The sequence below is a fragment of the Zootoca vivipara genome, chromosome 8, assembly GCF_963506605.1.
Source record: "Zootoca vivipara chromosome 8, rZooViv1.1, whole genome shotgun sequence".
NCBI classification, from domain to species: domain Eukaryota; kingdom Metazoa; phylum Chordata; class Lepidosauria; order Squamata; family Lacertidae; genus Zootoca; species Zootoca vivipara.
In genome coordinates, this window is record NC_083283.1 from 83,406,082 (window position 1) to 83,420,890 (window position 14,809).

Sequence of the window (14,809 nt, forward strand, 5' to 3'; positions counted from 1 at the left end):
TCTATTCTGTCATTTACATAGAGGTTTCCATTTTCTGCATTGATACTGAAATACTGCATTTTATTCACAGAGACAGCATGCAGATTGCGCCTTCCTAGATCTCTGGCATTCAGTCCCAAATCCTTGGCAAGATTCCCCACAATCGAACCCTTTGCCATCTCCTCAGGAATGGAATAGTGTATCTGCTGCTCTGTGGCAGCCCAGCATGAGAAAGGCAAAAGTAAGAGAAGCAGTACTTGCCTTCTGAGTGCCTTGCCATCCTCTTTCTGCCTTCTGTCCATTCTGTTTTCTGATAAAATACTTTTTCAGCTTGTTTTGAACAGGTTTCTCAGCAGAACAAGCAACAAACCTCTTAGAGAGAATAATATTGCCTTTTCATAGCGTATTTAAACCAGTAGCGTTTCAGCTTCTCAGCTAGATTGTTCTTCCTTTGTGCTCTGCTGTTTCCATTATCTGTGCAGTTGCTTTGAGGTATCACAGTATAGGAAGAATGTGCGGATCTGCACCTAGACTGGCTAACAGTGACACTACGAGGTTTAGACAGAGAACTGCATGAGAAGCAGTCCCAGTTCCATTGAATAAATAGATATATTGATTTGGATTGCTTACCAACATAAAGCATAGTTTATTTTAAGTTAAATGAACAAGTCACCCCCTGAAGCATGACCTAGTAGTTTTATTCAATATTAATTGTACAAGTGTAGAAATCTTTTTAAAATTGTTTTTGGAGTCTCTTAACCTGTGTATTTTATCTTCTTTTTAAAATACCATTTCAATAGTGTCTGGCTGTGACAGTGTTTATAAATCTGTAATTTAAATGAATAAAACAAATGAACATGCCTCCTAGCTCTACTGCAGCTTTCCCATGTCCTTGCAGGTGTCACACATGGCACAAAGAAGCCATTCTGTGGCATATTGTGTTGTATGAATCTGAGATAGCTCAGTTAGTAGAGTATAAGACTCTTAATCTCAGGGTCATGGGTTTGAGCCCACATTGGGCAAAAAATATCCTGCATTGCAGGGTGTTGGAGTAGATGACTCTCACGGTCCCTTCCAACTCAACAATTATATGATTCTATGGATCATGGTTTGCTTGTTTCACAGAAGCCATGAGTGGTAAGACAGTAACAGGTCTAGAAGATATGTTGGCTTCACACAACAAGTCTTACTATGGCTTCCTTGTGCTGCACATAGTGCCCACAGTGGTGGGAGACATGTCTGTGAGTCAGCCATGATTTAAAACAAACTATGGCTTAGCATTATGTGCAAAGCAGCATACTATGTATATTTTAGGTCTGGATCAATGGGACACAAAACAGGTGACTGCCTAGGACAGCCATCTCCTCAACTGTCTTCTGAACAGATGAAACAAATAGCACAAGAAATTTGTCACCTTTAAACCTGGCAACGTTGACCTGCGTGCTCAGTATTGTATTAACATTCTTATTGTTGTTGTGTGATTTTTAATTCATATGAAAAATATATAACATAGGTGCCCATTCAACTAATGTTTTAGATGCAAATGATTGTGATTTCAGTCAAATCCATGCATGTGTATTTGTTGTTTTATATGAAAGCAATGAATCCTGCATCTAACCCTTGCATCAAAGTTATGAGATGGACTACAAATGCAATAAAGATAACAACTGAATAAAAGAATAAACAAGAACTGGAAGTTTAAACGTGTTTCCATTGTGAAATATGAAGATGACACAATTTCATTAGAAGCAGATCAAATGAAGATTAGAAATCACAGAATAGTGTGGTAAAATAAGGACAGTATGTTTTTCCTGTTTGTATGCAAGTTTCCTGCTCCTATGGAAGAACTACATATTGCTGTGTAGGGTGGTACATGCATTTCTGCCAGACTCTTTTTTCCATATAATGTCTCCCACCAACATTTCCTAGTTGTCTAAAGTAAAGCTTTGATACACATTGGCATTGTCTATAAAACTTCCAGAAACAAATTTGGATACTCTTTCTCATCTTTATGGTCACATTTTTCTCTTAGAACATCTCCCCTCCACTTATAGTAAGGGGCAGGGCAAATCGCATTACCCTGGTATCTCTCTAATTACAGAACTCTGATTTTATTCTGAATATCTTTTGGTCTCACGGCACTGAACGCCTAAATGTCCCTACATTGCATGGTCAGATGATACCGTAGTGCTTGTCATGTTTTCAAAGGGCTTATAGAGCACAGAGGTAAAGAAAGACAAAGCAACCATCTTGTGAAGAGTTGTAAGATAACAGCAGAGAAGCTGAACATGGCCCAACATTGTTACTGCTGTTATTGTTAATGCATAATTAGATGTCACAGGCTCCATCGAAAAGCAGCAGCCCCCCCCCCCAAATATATTGTTATGAGTTTGTGGGTGCCAGACTTCACTAAATTTCTGGACCCAACACATGTAAGGGGGGTGAGCTTCCTCATGAAGTAATCGCCTGGGAGATGAGCCATTAAGAGAGAAGAAAGGAAAAGTAATGGGCCATTAAGAAAGCAAAAGCTCTGAGCCAGACGACAATTGGATGGGCACCTCCCTTCCCTCAACTCAGATTTAGATGACAAAGCCAGAGTTTTAGAGTAGAGTTTAGGATTAGATTGGAATGAAACAAGGCAGGACTATTGAATGGGAGGCTGGTATGCATCTTCCCTACTACATCTACTTTTGATAGTCTTAAAAAGATTAAAAACCACCTCCTCAGTCAGTGTTCAAAATCTGGAAGGAAAGGGGCCCCTTAATGAATCACACTTCACCACTCCTTCACTCCCAGAAAAATTAGTCAGATAACACCCACGACCACAGAACTAAAACAGTACCAACAGAGGTAACAAACCTGAATGCAAAAACAGATGCTCAATAAAGAAGAGACGTCGTTAGGCGTAGCCAATGTATTGATAAATCGCCCAAGACAGGTTTGAGAGTCACAACCCAATGGTTCCTTCACCTGGTGGTACCGTATATATAGCACCTTCACTATATATACTGAGGCAGTTTGCAGCTCGTTCCTCACTCCACCTTTCAACATTAAAATGTATCACTATATCACAATGTCTGGTTGGTGATACATCACTATGGTATAGCCCAACCCTAGACATCGTATGACCTCCACATAAGTTTTGTACAAGCAAATCAGGCAGTAGGACTGAAGAAAGGCATAGATTAGATAGATCTCCAAGAACTATGAGACAGTAACAGTTATTGGGAATTTCTGCAGCTGTGAACCTTGAGTGCAAATAACACAAGAGGAGAGTTAAGAACATGAAACAAAGCCCACTCCAATAACCAGGTAGGATAAGGATCAGCAGGAGCTAAGGTGCTGCTCAGATCTGAAAGGGTTGCAGGGATGGTGTCAGCCAGATGGTGTCAGTCACAGTGGCTAAAACAGAGAGAGGTGGCTGCCAGTAGTCTTATCCTAAGAGGATTTATTTAAAATATGTCCTAAATTTAAATAAAGTATTTATTTGAAACAATAAAGTAATTGCTTCATTATGTATCTACCCCAAAACATCATATCTCTTTACATCTTTGTTATAAAAAGCATAAAAGGCTTTCTCTAGGTTTTGTCATGCAATAATAGAATACTGAATATCGAAAAAAGGGAACCAAAGTATTGACATTTATGTACTCACTTGACAGGTTGCTGCCTCCTCCTTAACAGTGTTAGAATCACCTATGAGTAATATAGGATCTGGCTTGTCAGGAGCCTGTTGTGGTGTCAGAGTATTGGTACAGCTTCCGATTGGGAAAAAAATCTGGCTTTTCCGAGAGCCTGAAGTCAGTGAAACCTCATGGCAATAAGACTGAAGAAATGCCCGGACTCCATCAATCCCCACAAACTGGGAGATGGGAGCACCATCAAAATGCACACTTCCATTGTCACACAACTGAGAATTTTTCCACCTGCGAAGTTTGAGTGCCAATAACACAAGGAGGAAGGCAAGGAACAAGCAGGAGACAAAAGCCACTGCAGTCACCAAATAGAAGGTGAGATCTGACTGTGGGTCTTCAGATACCGGGATGCTGCTCATATCAGTCAGCATGTCAGGGATACTGTCAGCCAAGACCACAGTAACAGTGACTGAAGCCGACATTGGAGGCTGCCCATTGTCCTTGACTAAAACCACCAGGCTTTGCTTGATAGTATCTTTCTCCAGAAAGAAGCGGGCCGTCCTGATCTCTCCCGTGTGGAGCCCCAGAGTGAAGAGCCCTGGCTCGGTGGCCTTGATCAGCTGGTAGGAGAGCCAGGCATTCTGGCCAGAGTCCGCATCCACAGCCACCACCTTAGTGACCAGGTAGCCTGGCTCAGAGGAGCGAGGGGCCAGCTCTATCCCCGTGGAGCCATCGGTGGGAGGGGAGGGGTACAGGATCTGGGGAGCATTGTCATTCTGGTCCAGGATGAAGAGAGTCACTGAGACGTTAGAGCTGAGTGGTGGAGAACCTCCATCCTGAGCCTTTACACAGAACCGAATGTCTTGAAACTCTTCATAATCAAAGGAGCTCAAGGCATAAACAACCCCAGTTTCAGAGTTAATGGAGAGGTATGAAGAGAGAGGGCGTGTGCTCATCTGATTTTCAGTGATGGAATATACTATTCTGGCATTTTCTTCCCAGTCTGGATCAATTGCTTTCAGGGAAAAGACTGATGCTCCTCTTGGATTATTTTCTAGGAGATAAGAGGTGTAGACTGACTGTAGAAAGACTGGGGGGTTGTCATTTGTGTCTAACAGCTGCACTGAAATAATTGCAGAGGTTGATAATGTTGGAGTCCCATTATCAGTTGTTGTAATAGTGATATCATAGGTCGCCACTTGTTCCCTGTCAAGGGCTCTGTCAGTCACTAAAGTGTAAAAATTGTCCATTGTTTTCTTTAGTTGGAAAGGAAGGCTATTGGGAATTGAGCACATAACCTCCCCATTGACTCCTGAATCTTTGTCTTGGACATTTAAAATGGCAATGACAGTTCCAGTTCGTGAATTCTCAGGAACAGAGTTGAGTTCAAAAGTTATTGTTATTTCAGGTGTGTTGTCATTCAAGTCTGTAACAAAGATTACAACCTTTGATCTGTCACTTAGACCGCCCCCATCCATGGCCTGCACCTCAAATTCATATAAGGATGATTCCTCATAATCAAGATTCCCAATAAGGATGATTTCACCTGTTGTGGAATTTAATAGAAACATTTGGGAGTCCCTTTTCGTGATTTTTTGGATAGAGTATTTTATGTCTCCATTGATTCCTTCATCCATATCAGTGGCTTGCACCGTAGAAAGTGTGGACCCCTTGGGAATATTCTCATTGACACTCACTTCATAAAGAGGTTGGCTGAAAACGGGTGCATTGTCATTTGCATCAAGAACAATGATGCGGATTTGTACTGTGCCAGACCTGATGGGATCACCTCCATCAGTAGCTGTGAGGAGTAGATCATAATCTGGTTGCTCTTCCCTGTCCAGAGGTTTTTCCAATACCAGCTCTGCATGCCCTGCCCCGTTTTCTCCCATTTGCAAATCCAGAGAAAAATGGCTACTGCCTGTGAGTTGGTAGCTCTGTATAGAATTTATGCCCAGATCTGGATCCTGAGCTTCAGGAAGAGGGAAGTGGGATCCAGGTGTAGACAATTCACTGATTTTTAGTTCCCATCCCTTCAGCAGAAAGAAGGGAGCATTATCATTTATATCCATGATTTCTACTTCAATGACATAAAGCTTTAAGTTGCTCTCAGCAATAACTTGAAACTTTAAGATGCACATTTCTGCCCTTCCACAGATTTTCTCTCTGTCTATTCTCTCAGAGGTTTGTAAATGGCCAGTATTGAAATTCAGTTCAAAATACTGAATCATACCTGTACTAGTTACAATGCGGAGTCCGTGGTCCAAAAGCTGCTTCCGATCTATCCCCAGGTCCTTTGCAATATTCCCCACAAACGAGCTTTTCTGCATTTCCTCTGGAATGGAGTAGTGGATCTGTCCAGAAATTGCCTTCCAAATATTCACCATTACAAGAAATTGTATGATTGTTTCTTGGTATCTCCAAGGTCTCTGTTTTTCTTCCATTTTGTTCCACGAAAAAGAATACTACTAGTTCTTGTTCAAATAGCTTTTATCTGTCCTTTTTTATTTTTTAAAGCAAAACCTGCATCGTTTTGTTCCCTGAACTGTCTGTTCCATTCCAGCCTGTCTGCAAGAATGGGCAAGCTGGATCGCTCCATGTGTTAGTCTGCTGGATTGGTGAACAGCGACACCCAGAGTCACAGTGAGAAAATGCAGGAGCTTCACACCAGAGTTGTAATCATTCTGCTTTTCATCATGATTTTTTTCCTGCTGCTTATGCAGAGGTTATTTGATTCAACATTACAGGACTATATTGCTGCTATTCAATTACCATTATTTTCCAGGACAAACAGCTCTGAGTGCAAGCTGTACAGCAATATAGTTATGATCCATATATATGAATGGTGATGTTGTTTTCTAAGGTTCAGGTGTCCTCAGATGCTGCCAACATTATAGCGGACTAACAAATTAGTATCTGTTCCTATATTAAAAAATGGGAGAAAATTATTTGCATTTTTTGGTGGGGGAAGGGGATTGCTGATTATCTTACACTTAGGGGGCCTAGGACTTTCTCTTTTTATTCTTGTTTTTGAACTTAAAACAACTCCACACTGGTCACAGTGGTGTGAGGTTCTCTACAGCTTCTCAGCGGCTGCACTTTTTGGGAGTGATGGAAGTGCAGCTGATGGGATGTGGCAAAGAGAGCCTTGCACTACTGCTAGCAGTGTGTAGATATTTTTTTAAAAAAAGTGAAAAAGCAAGAAAAAAGGGGGGTGGGAACCTTCAACGACCTCATAAAGTTAAGTAAGGTAATTGAAAACTCCTCTAAACACATTGGTGGAATTTCCATTCCCAATATCCTTAACAAGAGCATTTTTTCTTTTTGGGGGGTGGGGGCGTTGCAGTAATTAAAAGTGGTGAGCAATTAAATAAAAAGCTTCATAAAATTAAGTCTTTGTTTGGCACTATATATATATGTCTTCAATGATTTGTGCCTTCTCGTGCCTTTCTCTTCTGTCACAGCTCACCTATTCTCTGAAGATGAGGGCATCCAGAGGAGAACCTCAAAAGCAGATGTCAATACTCAGGTAGGATCATATAGGATTCCTCTAGACTCCTTTCTCTCTCCAACTTGCACTTGTTTCTCGGACACCTCTGCATTCCCATTTGGTGCCCCAGGTTCTTAAGTCTTCACACTGAAGTGTCTTTATTATTTTCAGAGAAGTGGAATTGTTGTGTCTTATTACTGACAGCTGATATTCATTAACAGATTTAAGTTGTCTCTCTTCAACCAAGAAAGTAAATTTGCTTCTAAACTGAAAGGCAGGAGAGTCCATCATGCCTTGTCGGCCTCCTTTAGGCAGCTCCACTTCAACTTGGATCTTTGGTTTGGTCCTAAGGCTGATCCATTTGCTGCCCATTTGTGGACCTGAAGAGGCTGCTCTTGCCATTGGTTGTCACAGGCCATTAAACATCTGGTATCAAGACCTCCTCCCCTCAGGGCCCACGGTTCCTCCAATTCCTTAGTGAGTGTCTCCAGTAAGCTTTCTTTCATGGAACACTTCAGTTTCTTCCCTCCCTTATCCTGTAGTTGCACATTACAACTTGCTATAATCAGTTATAATCAGCTCCAACTACCGCACAATTGCCCTCATTTCACACGCTAGCAAGGTTATGCTTAAAATTCTACAAGGCAGGCTTAGGCAGTATGTGGACCGAGAACTCCCAGAAGTGCAAGCTGGATTTCGAAGGGGCAGAGGAACCAGAGACCAAATAGCAAACATGCGCTGGATTATGGAGAAAGCTAGAGAGTTCCAGAAAAACGTCTACTTCTGCTTCATTGACTATGCAAAAGCCTTTGACTGTGTCGACCACAGCAAACTATGGCAAGTTCTTAAAGAAATGGGAGTGCCTGATCACCTCATCTGTCTCCTGAGAAATCTCTATGTGGGACAAGAAGCTACAGTTAGAACTGGATATGGAACAACTGATTGGTTCAAAATTGGGAAAGGAGTACGACAAGGTTGTATATTGTCTCCCTGCTTATTTAACTTATATGCAGAATTCATCATGCGAAAGGCTGGACTAGACGAATCCCAAGCCGGAATTAAGATTGCCGGAAGAAATATCAACAACCTCAGATATGCAGATGACACAACCTTGATGGCAGAAAGCGAGGAGGAATTAAAGAACCTTTTAATGAGGGTGAAAGAGGAGAGCTCAAAATATGGTCTGGAGCTCAACATCAAAAAAACCAAGATCATGGCCACTGGTCCCATCACCTCCTGGCAAATAGAAGGGGAAGAAATGGAGGCAGTGAGAGATTTTACTTTCTTGGGCTCCTTGATCACTGCAGATGGTGACAGCAGTCACGAAATTAAAAGACGCCTGCTTCTTGGGAGAAAAGCAATGACAAACCTAGACAGCATCTTAAAAAGCAGAGACATCACCTTGCCGACAAAGGTCCGTATAGTTAAAGCTATGGTTTTCCCAGTAGTGATGTATGGAAGTGAGAGCTGGACCATAAAGAAGGCTGATCGCCGAAGAATTGATGCTTTTGAATTATGGTGCTGGAGGAGACTCTTGAGAGTCCCATGGACTGCAAGAAGATCAAACCTCTCCATTCTGAAGGAAATCAACCCTGGGTGCTCACTGGAAGGACAGATCGTGAAGTTGAGGCTCCAATACTTTGGCCACCTCATGAGAAGAGAAGACTCCCTGGAAAAGACCCTGATGTTGGGAAAGATTGAGGGCACAAGGAGAAGGGGACGACAGAGGACGAGATGGTTGGACAGTGTTCTCGAAGCTACGAACATGAGTTTGACCAAACTGTGGGAGGCAGTGCAAGACAGGAGTGCCTGGCGTGCTATGGTCCATGGGGTCACGAAGAGTCGGACACGACTAAACGACTAAACAACAACAACAACATAATCAGTTACAGCTAGGTAGCCGTGTTGGTCTGATGTAGTCAAAACAAAAAAAAAAAAAAAAAATCCTTCCAGTAGCACCTTAGAGACCAACTAAGTTTGTCATAGGTATGAGCTTTCGTGTGCATGCACACTTCTTCAGATACCAGAAGTTTGCATGCACACGGAAGCTCATACCTATGACAAATTTAGTTGGTCTCTAAGGTGCTACTGGAAGGATTTTTTTTAAATTTTTTGTTTCGCTATAATCAGTTCAGGATACCAAACTACCAAACCGCATGTGTAAAATTTTCAGAGACACCGTTGATAGAATCTTTCGAGGAGTTGGAGATGGCGTTTATAAGTGGTCCATTTTTCACAAGCATATAGTAAGGTTGGTAGTACAATAGCTTTGTAAACAAGCATTTTGATTTCCCTGAGAATGTCCCGGTCCTCAAACACTCTGCACTTCAATCGGGAGAAAGTCGCACTCGCAGAGATCAGGCGATGCTGGATTTCAGCATCAACGTTGGCCCTTGTGGAAAGGTAACTGCCTAGGTAGGAGAAGTGATCAATGTTTTCCAACATTACACCACTGAATTGGATTTGTGGCACTGCAGAGGGGTTATTTTGTACTTGTTGGTGCAGCACTTTGGTTTTTTCTACTCAAAAGATTCCATCAACGGTGTCTCCGAAAATTTTTACACATCAATTGGGAAGATAGGTGAACTAATATCAGTGTACTGGAAGAAGCAAAGATCACCAGTGTTGAAGCAATGATTCTTCAACAGCAACTTCGTTGGACTGGTCATGTTGTGCGGATGCCTGATGATCGTCTTCCAAAACAACTACTCTATTCCGAACTGAAAAATGGAAAGCGTAATGCTGTTGGTCAACAAAAGAGGTTTAAAGACTTTCTCAAGCCAAATCTTTAAAAATGTAGTATAAACACTGACAACTGGGAAACACTGCCTGCGAGCGCTCCAGTTGGAGAACAGCCTTTACCAAAGGTGTCATGGGCTTTCAAGAAACTCGATCTCAGGATGCAAGGCAGAAACGTGCTAAGAGGAAGGCACGCTTGGCAAATCCACACCGTGATCAACTCCCGCCTGGAAACCACTGTGGAAGGACGTGTGGATCCAGAATTGGCCTCCACAGTCACTTATGAACCCGTTGTTAAAACCGTGTTTATGGAAGACAATCTTACTGGGCTACGAGTGATCGCCAAAGAAGAAGACCAAACCGCACCTAATTGAAGCATCTGCCCCACAGTTAAGGCAGTGCCATGCAGGTAACAATATCCTTCCACTACGATCCATCTGATCAAACGATTACGTACCTTCCAACATTTCTCTGATGAAAATAGGGATGTGCCTCCTGGCCACCCAAAAGACTTACCAGCTAATCCTAGGTGGATGGACTCTGACGGGACAGGGAGGAAGTTGGTCCAACAGCCTACTTCAGCCAGATCCAAAGAAGGCTTCCCTACAAGACTTCCCTTGGGCCTAGTCTAAATGGCACCATCTTCATTTACATGTGGGCAAAGGTGCCCTTCCCTTCAGCAAGAGGGGAAATTCAACAGGACTTGCTCCTAGGTAAGTGTGAATAATCTTTCATTTCTTTAGGGTGCTTCTCAAAGCCACATTCCAAAAAAAAACTGAAGTTGGCTGAGCATTTTCTTGAGCTTTAAGTTTGACTTCCTCAGAGTGGCTGTTGAGAGGCCCAAACTCCAAACGGTGTAACAGCGGATCTCAAGCATGAAGTTAAAAACATATAATCATCTAGTTATTTAAGTTATTATGGGGGAAAAGGTGTTGGTACTCACCATGAAGTTGTTACAATAAGTGCCACACTTTTAACACTTGACAATAAAAAGGTGCTGGTACTGCGTATACATGAGTATCCCCAGAAAAAAAAGCACTGCCTTTATATAAAAAATTATCATCATTGGGCATGCATCCTGGCTACAATTCTAAGAGCAGCTTTTAGTGTTTCCAAAGGCACATCCAACGGAAAGTTTGACCTTTTTTTAGCTGAACACAGTCATTCCAGCCCATGCCTACCCCACTCCTTGCTCATGCCATATCATAAACTGTTTATGATACTCCTATCAGTTTTTTTTTAAAAAAGAAAGCTTGTCATGTGAGTGACGGGGTGCATAAGAAACACAAATCCAAACCTCCTTTCGACGGGCAGAACTACCCATGCTCTTACCAAATAAATTAAAGTATATAGAGTAGAGTGCATTAGTCCCATTCACAATCCACAGAACAAAAAATCAAATTATACATATCAAAAGGAAGACATCAAAAATGTCAAGACTTGCATAAATGCCACGGGTTAGATTCATTCTGTCTTACACTGCAGAATCAATTCACAATACATAACACATACAAATGTGTCTACTTCAGAATTGTGTTAAATTCTGTCCTCCAGTTTGATGGGACAATGAAAGTTAATTGTCCATCTTTCCTATTTCAAATTAGGTTTTGTTTTCAACTTTACAAGCATATTGCTTATGTAAAATGCAATCCTTTTATTTGATTTTGGCACCTGTCATACCTTTTGTTTGTAAAGTGTCATACACATGTTTTATATTTATTCTTATTTTGCAGGATTTATATACCACTTAATCGTGAAAATTTCTAAGCAGTTTACAAAAACATAGATAGCACTATATAAAAAATAGTAGATAATTTATATTTGCTATAAATACAGTTGGCCTGAAATTTCTTCATTTTAAAGAAATAGTTTCACCACAGTTTCCCCCCCCCTCATTCCTCAAGCTCTGACTTAGAAGTTATTGAGAGACTGACTGCTGCCTGACTTTAAAACTGCTCACAATACCAACTGCACCATAGTATATTAAATCACAGCATATGACAATCTTATGCTCCCCTGGGAGGGAAGTTGAGAAGCTTTAGGATTCTGTGAAACTTTCTGGGCTGGCAGAGAGGGAGGTCCACTGCCATAGATCCCCTTGTGCAGTTGGAGACCTGCCAGAGATTCTCTGTGCACAGTGTAGGACAAAATAATCATTCCTACATGTTCTGTGTGGCAGGGCCCAGAATGATGGTTAAAAATTGAATTATTTCTATTGGAATTCATATGAACATTTGTCCCACTTTCAGCAGATATTAAATATAAAAAGGATATGTAAAAACTATATTTTCTAAATAAAGAATATTTATTCTGTTATGTGGTAATCTCCCACCTTTACTTCTCCTAAATATATGAGCCATAAAAGGCTACTCAAACACAGTAGAGGAAACCAACAGACATGTATAGAAAAACACTACAAAGAAACAACCACTGGTGTATGAGACTCTTTAAGTCATACTGTGCTTTGACTGCCTCTGTGATGCTTGCTTGAAATATAGTATTTTTAAGCTCGCAATAACAGCATATAAATTCAATCAAATAAACATATTGGATAAGTCAGCTTACTATACAGTGCAGAAAAAAGAACTCACCATGTCAGTATTCTGCTTTTCAGAATTTAAATTGCCTCCACTGACCATCAAAGAAATGTCAGAGTTGCCATTGCAAAGGATGTTCTCTGCTATTTGGACAGTGGGCTGCAGGAATGTCAACTCATTCCTCCTGGATTCAGAGGACAGACAGACCTGGTACGAATAAGGCAAAGTTCCGTCCTCATAATTTGGTGGGAATATAGCACCAGCCTTTGAATGGGGGTCAGGAATAAAGCACTGAAGGAAAGTGGGGTTCCTTGACCTTCGAAGCTTCATCAGAATGGTCAGAATCACCGTCACCAGAAACAGAAAGGACACCAGGGTCAAGGCCAATACCAAATAAAACTGCAGATCAGACTGATACTCTGAGTCATTTGGTTGGGAGTTCATTTCCGGAAGAGCCTCCTGGAAGTTCTCAGCAAACACCAAGCTCAAAGTTGTGGTGGCTGAGAGAGGAGGATGCCCATTGTCCTTCACCAGGATGACCAGCCTCTGCTTCACTGCATCTCTCTCAAGTAATGCTCGGACTGTTTGCACCTCTCCTGTGTGGGAGCCAATGCTGAAGAGTGAGGGCTCTGTGGCCTGCAGGAGATGGAAGGAGAGCCAGGCATTGTGTCCTGAATCAGAGTCCACGGCCACTACCTTCGTCACCAGATAACCCGACTCAGCTGACCGAGGCACCATCTCAAAGAAGGGTGAGCCCTCTGTTGATTGTGAAGGGTACAGGATCTGCGGCGTGTTATCATTTCGATCCAAAACACATACTGTAACTGTGGCACTGGTATAGAGTGGTGGAGAACCTCCATCTTGGGCCTTCACTTGAATCTGAAACTCCCTGAATTGCTCATAGTCAAAGGAGCGTTGGGCATAGATGATCCCAGTCTCAGAGTTAATGGAGACATAGGAGGAGAGAGGCAAGTCCTTGATGTTGCTGTTAAGGATGGAGTAAGTGATTCGGGCATTGCGATCCAGATCTGGGTCAGAGGCCTTGACGTGGAAGATTGAAGTTCCAGATGGATTGTTCTCTGGAACGTAGGCAGTATAGGAAGATTTTTCAAAGGCTGGCGGATTATCATTGATATCTGAGATCTTTATTGATATGGTTTTGTGTGTGGAGAGTGGAGGTGTGCCTTTGTCTGTGGCTATGATTGTAATATTATACTCTGGAGTCCTTTCTCTGTCAAGGGCACCATCTATGAGGAGCTTGAAGTAATTATCTGAAGATGAGACTATCAGGAAAGGTACAAGCTCCTTCAGGTGACAGGTGACTTCTCCATTATCCCCAGAATCCCTGTCCTGAACTTTAATGAGAGCAATCACAGCTCCAGATGTTACATCTTCAGGAACTGGGCTGGACACAGATGTAAGGATCACATCTGGAGCATTGTCATTCTCATCAAGAACCTCAATCTCCACATTACAATGTGCCGCCAATCCTCCTCCATCACTTGCCTGAATTTTCATCACATAATATTGACTCTCTTCAAAATCAACACTTTCTATGAGTGTAAGTGTTCCGTCTCTGGGATCCAGATGAAACTTCTGTTTGGCTGTTTTTGGGATGTCACTGAAAGTATAAGTGATCTCAGCATTTGACCCTTCATCACTGTCAGATGCTTTGACTTGGAGCACAAAGGTTCCTTTGGGTGCACTCTCCTTCAGGCTCACTTTATAGGTTGTCTGGGTGAAAACAGGGGCATTGTCATTAATATCAATAACTGTTACCACTATTTTGGCTGTTCCAGTTTTTGGAGGTTCTCCACCATCCATGGCTGTAAGGACCATGTGGTGTGTGTGTTCCTTTTCCCTGTCCAGCTGTTTCTGCAATATTAGTTCTGCATATTTGCTGCCATCATTGCCGTTTTGGATTTCCAACTTGAAATATGGAGTTGAGCTCAGTTGATAATTCTGGATGGAGTTTATTCCAATATCATCATCTTCAGCATTTGCAAGAGCAAATCGAGTTCCTGGCAGAGTAGACTCACTCCATTTAAGCTCAATATTTTCATTCTGGAAATGTGGGGCATTATCATTAATGTCCTGGATAAGAATATTTATGTGGAAAATATTCAAAGGATTGTGTGCCACAACTTCTAATTTGAGGACACAAGTAGATGATTTACCACAAATCTCTTCCCGGTCTATCCTCTCATTCACATACAGGTTGCCATTTTGTACATTCAAATCAAAGAACTGCTTTTCTGAAGAAATACCAAGCTTGCGCTTTGACAGCTCTCTGATATCCAACCCCAGATCTTTAGCAAGGTTCCCCACAAAGGAGCCCTGCTCTGCTTCCTCTGGAACTGAATACTGAACATGCTCAGACACTACCTGGCAGCAGAACACAGACCAGAATATGAACAGAAACAGTACTT

General features: G+C 41.9%; 1 protein-coding gene across 9 annotated transcripts in view; it reads right to left on the reverse strand.

The window, feature by feature from the left end:
• LOC118079302 (protocadherin gamma-C5) overlaps window positions 1–14,809 on the reverse strand; it is a 269,776-nt gene that overhangs the window by 195,375 nt on the left and 59,592 nt on the right. The window contains exon 1 of one of the 9 annotated variants that reach the window (XM_060278108.1): window positions 3,643–8,232. The exons of 6 other annotated variants lie outside the window; for them this stretch is intronic. In XM_060278108.1, the coding sequence (XP_060134091.1) occupies window positions 3,643–6,058 (2,416 nt within the window). In that variant the 5' untranslated portion in view covers window positions 6,059–8,232. Of the gene's footprint in view, window positions 1–3,634; window positions 8,233–9,185; window positions 13,542–14,809 lie in introns of those variants that run through there. 2 more of the 9 variants (XM_060278100.1, XM_060278110.1) reach the window with 2 other exon arrangements.